This window comes from Emiliania huxleyi (assembly GCF_000372725.1).
Source record: "Emiliania huxleyi CCMP1516 unplaced genomic scaffold EMIHUscaffold_4585, whole genome shotgun sequence".
NCBI lineage: Eukaryota > Haptophyta > Isochrysidales > Noelaerhabdaceae > Emiliania > Emiliania huxleyi.
Window position 1 is genome coordinate 1 of NW_005198547.1, and position 1701 is coordinate 1701.

At 65.3% G+C, this 1701-nt stretch overlaps 1 protein-coding gene across 1 annotated transcript; it reads left to right on the forward strand.

Moving 5' to 3' along the window:
- Positions 1-370: 370 nt before the first annotated feature.
- Positions 371-1008, forward strand: EMIHUDRAFT_374167 (hypothetical protein; the record flags this gene model as incomplete). The annotated part of the gene is made up of 1 exon (XM_005768450.1): positions 371-1008. A coding segment is annotated over exon 1 (535 nt), but the record flags the coding sequence as incomplete, so codon positions are not given.
- Positions 1009-1701: the final 693 nt, after the last annotated feature.

The window sequence follows — 1701 nt, forward strand, 5'->3', positions numbered from 1 at the left end:
ATTACAGGGGTCGTTGTGGCGGGCCACCCTGTCCAGAAAGGCATGGATGCCAATCTGGGGTCTCTCGACCGAGTCTGATTTCGCCTCGCCGCCTCCCCGATGGTGGTAAGGCTAGAGAGCCAAAGCGGCGGAGATGGCGGGGGAGGGAGGGGGATCGAGGAAAGCACGACTCGCACCGACCCTTCACGAACCGAAAGGCTGCACCCGGGGAGGGCACAGTAATCCGGGCACGTGTTGGGCGCCCCGTTCCGCGGTCTGGGGCTAGGTCGGCTCAGGGCCGCCCCATCCACTTCCCTCCCGCTTGGCGCGTGATGATGAGGTTGTCTGTTTTCTTTCTTTCCTATTTGCATGCACATGGACTAGAGAGAGCTCCTTATCAGCTGGTCGGCCGCCATGTGGGCCTCCGGGCCTGCTGCGGCGGCGCGGCCGGTTGAGGCCGGGCTCGGCCCGGCCCGCGACGGCTGGCCGCCGACGAGCGCGCTCGCGCTGCTCGTCAAGATGGCGGCGGTGGCGATTGCGGCGACAAAAGTTCAGGCGTACAGCGCTCAGGCGCCTGTCGTCTTTCGTCTTTTGTCGCATTTCGCACACCCGCGCGCTCCGCGAGGGCATGAGCCTTCCGCGATTCGATCCCGCAGCCAAAAGCTGCTCGCTCGAACCGCGGCCGACTCTGCCATCGCGGCCGCAGCTGTTGAGCTCTTCGCAGAAGACTGGTGCCTCATATGCTGCCTCCCTGCGGATGTCAGGCATTCGTGGCATCCGATGGGTCGCCCAGAGTATCGACCTCTGGCTTGTCAGTCGCGGTCACTTGATGACCCCCATGAAGTACAGCGATCGCCATCTCGCTGGCCTCTTCGCAGGCCCCCCCGACCGCGTCGAACTCATCGGCGCGGGCTCTCTCGGCTACGGGACCGGCCCCAGCTTCGGCTGAGGGCTAACAAGCTGCCGAGCCCAAATCACTGTGACAGTCGTGATTTCTTGTTGGTCTTTAAAAATCTCCGATTTCGTGACAGTGAGGCTGGCGGCTGGGCGAAAGAATTCCACCGTGCCTTTATTGCCGCAGCCGCTTCACACACACAGCTGCTCCTGTGGGAAGGGGGAAGATATTTACGTGCAGCACCGGTTGCCGCGCCGTTTTGCCAGTGTGCTGTGAGAGAGGCTTGTATCTTAAGAATTCTTCCCCGACACATGGGCAGTTGGCCTGCGGCTTCGCGCCAAAGAACTCGCGCCAGGCTTAGTCCCATTTTGGGCTCTCACACATCGACATGGCTCCCACCCGCGCCCTGCAGCGCAAGGTGTCGCAGCTCTTCCGCATGCGCGGCTGGCAGCTGCGGCCCGACGCCATGCAGCGGCTCTACGAGCTGCTGAACGGCGAGGACGACTGGGAGTGAGTGACGGCCACACAACGGCCCGTTCACCCTCGCCGGCAGGGCCCGACGTTCCGCCGCCCTCACGCCGCCGCCGTAGGTCCCAGCTCAACGTCCTCCTCCACGAGATCGAGCAGCTGCCGGGCGCGAAGGCCGACCGGTGCGTCGACAAGCCCATGGTCGAGCGCGTCTTTGCCGCCTCCTCCGCCGCTGCCGCCGCGCCGCCGCCCGACGACCCGGCGACACCGGAGCATCTTCTCTCACCGCCGACCGCAAAGCCGGGGCCGCCGCCAGCGTCGCACTTTGCGGTGGTTCGCGCGCGGGTGCGGCGGCTCTC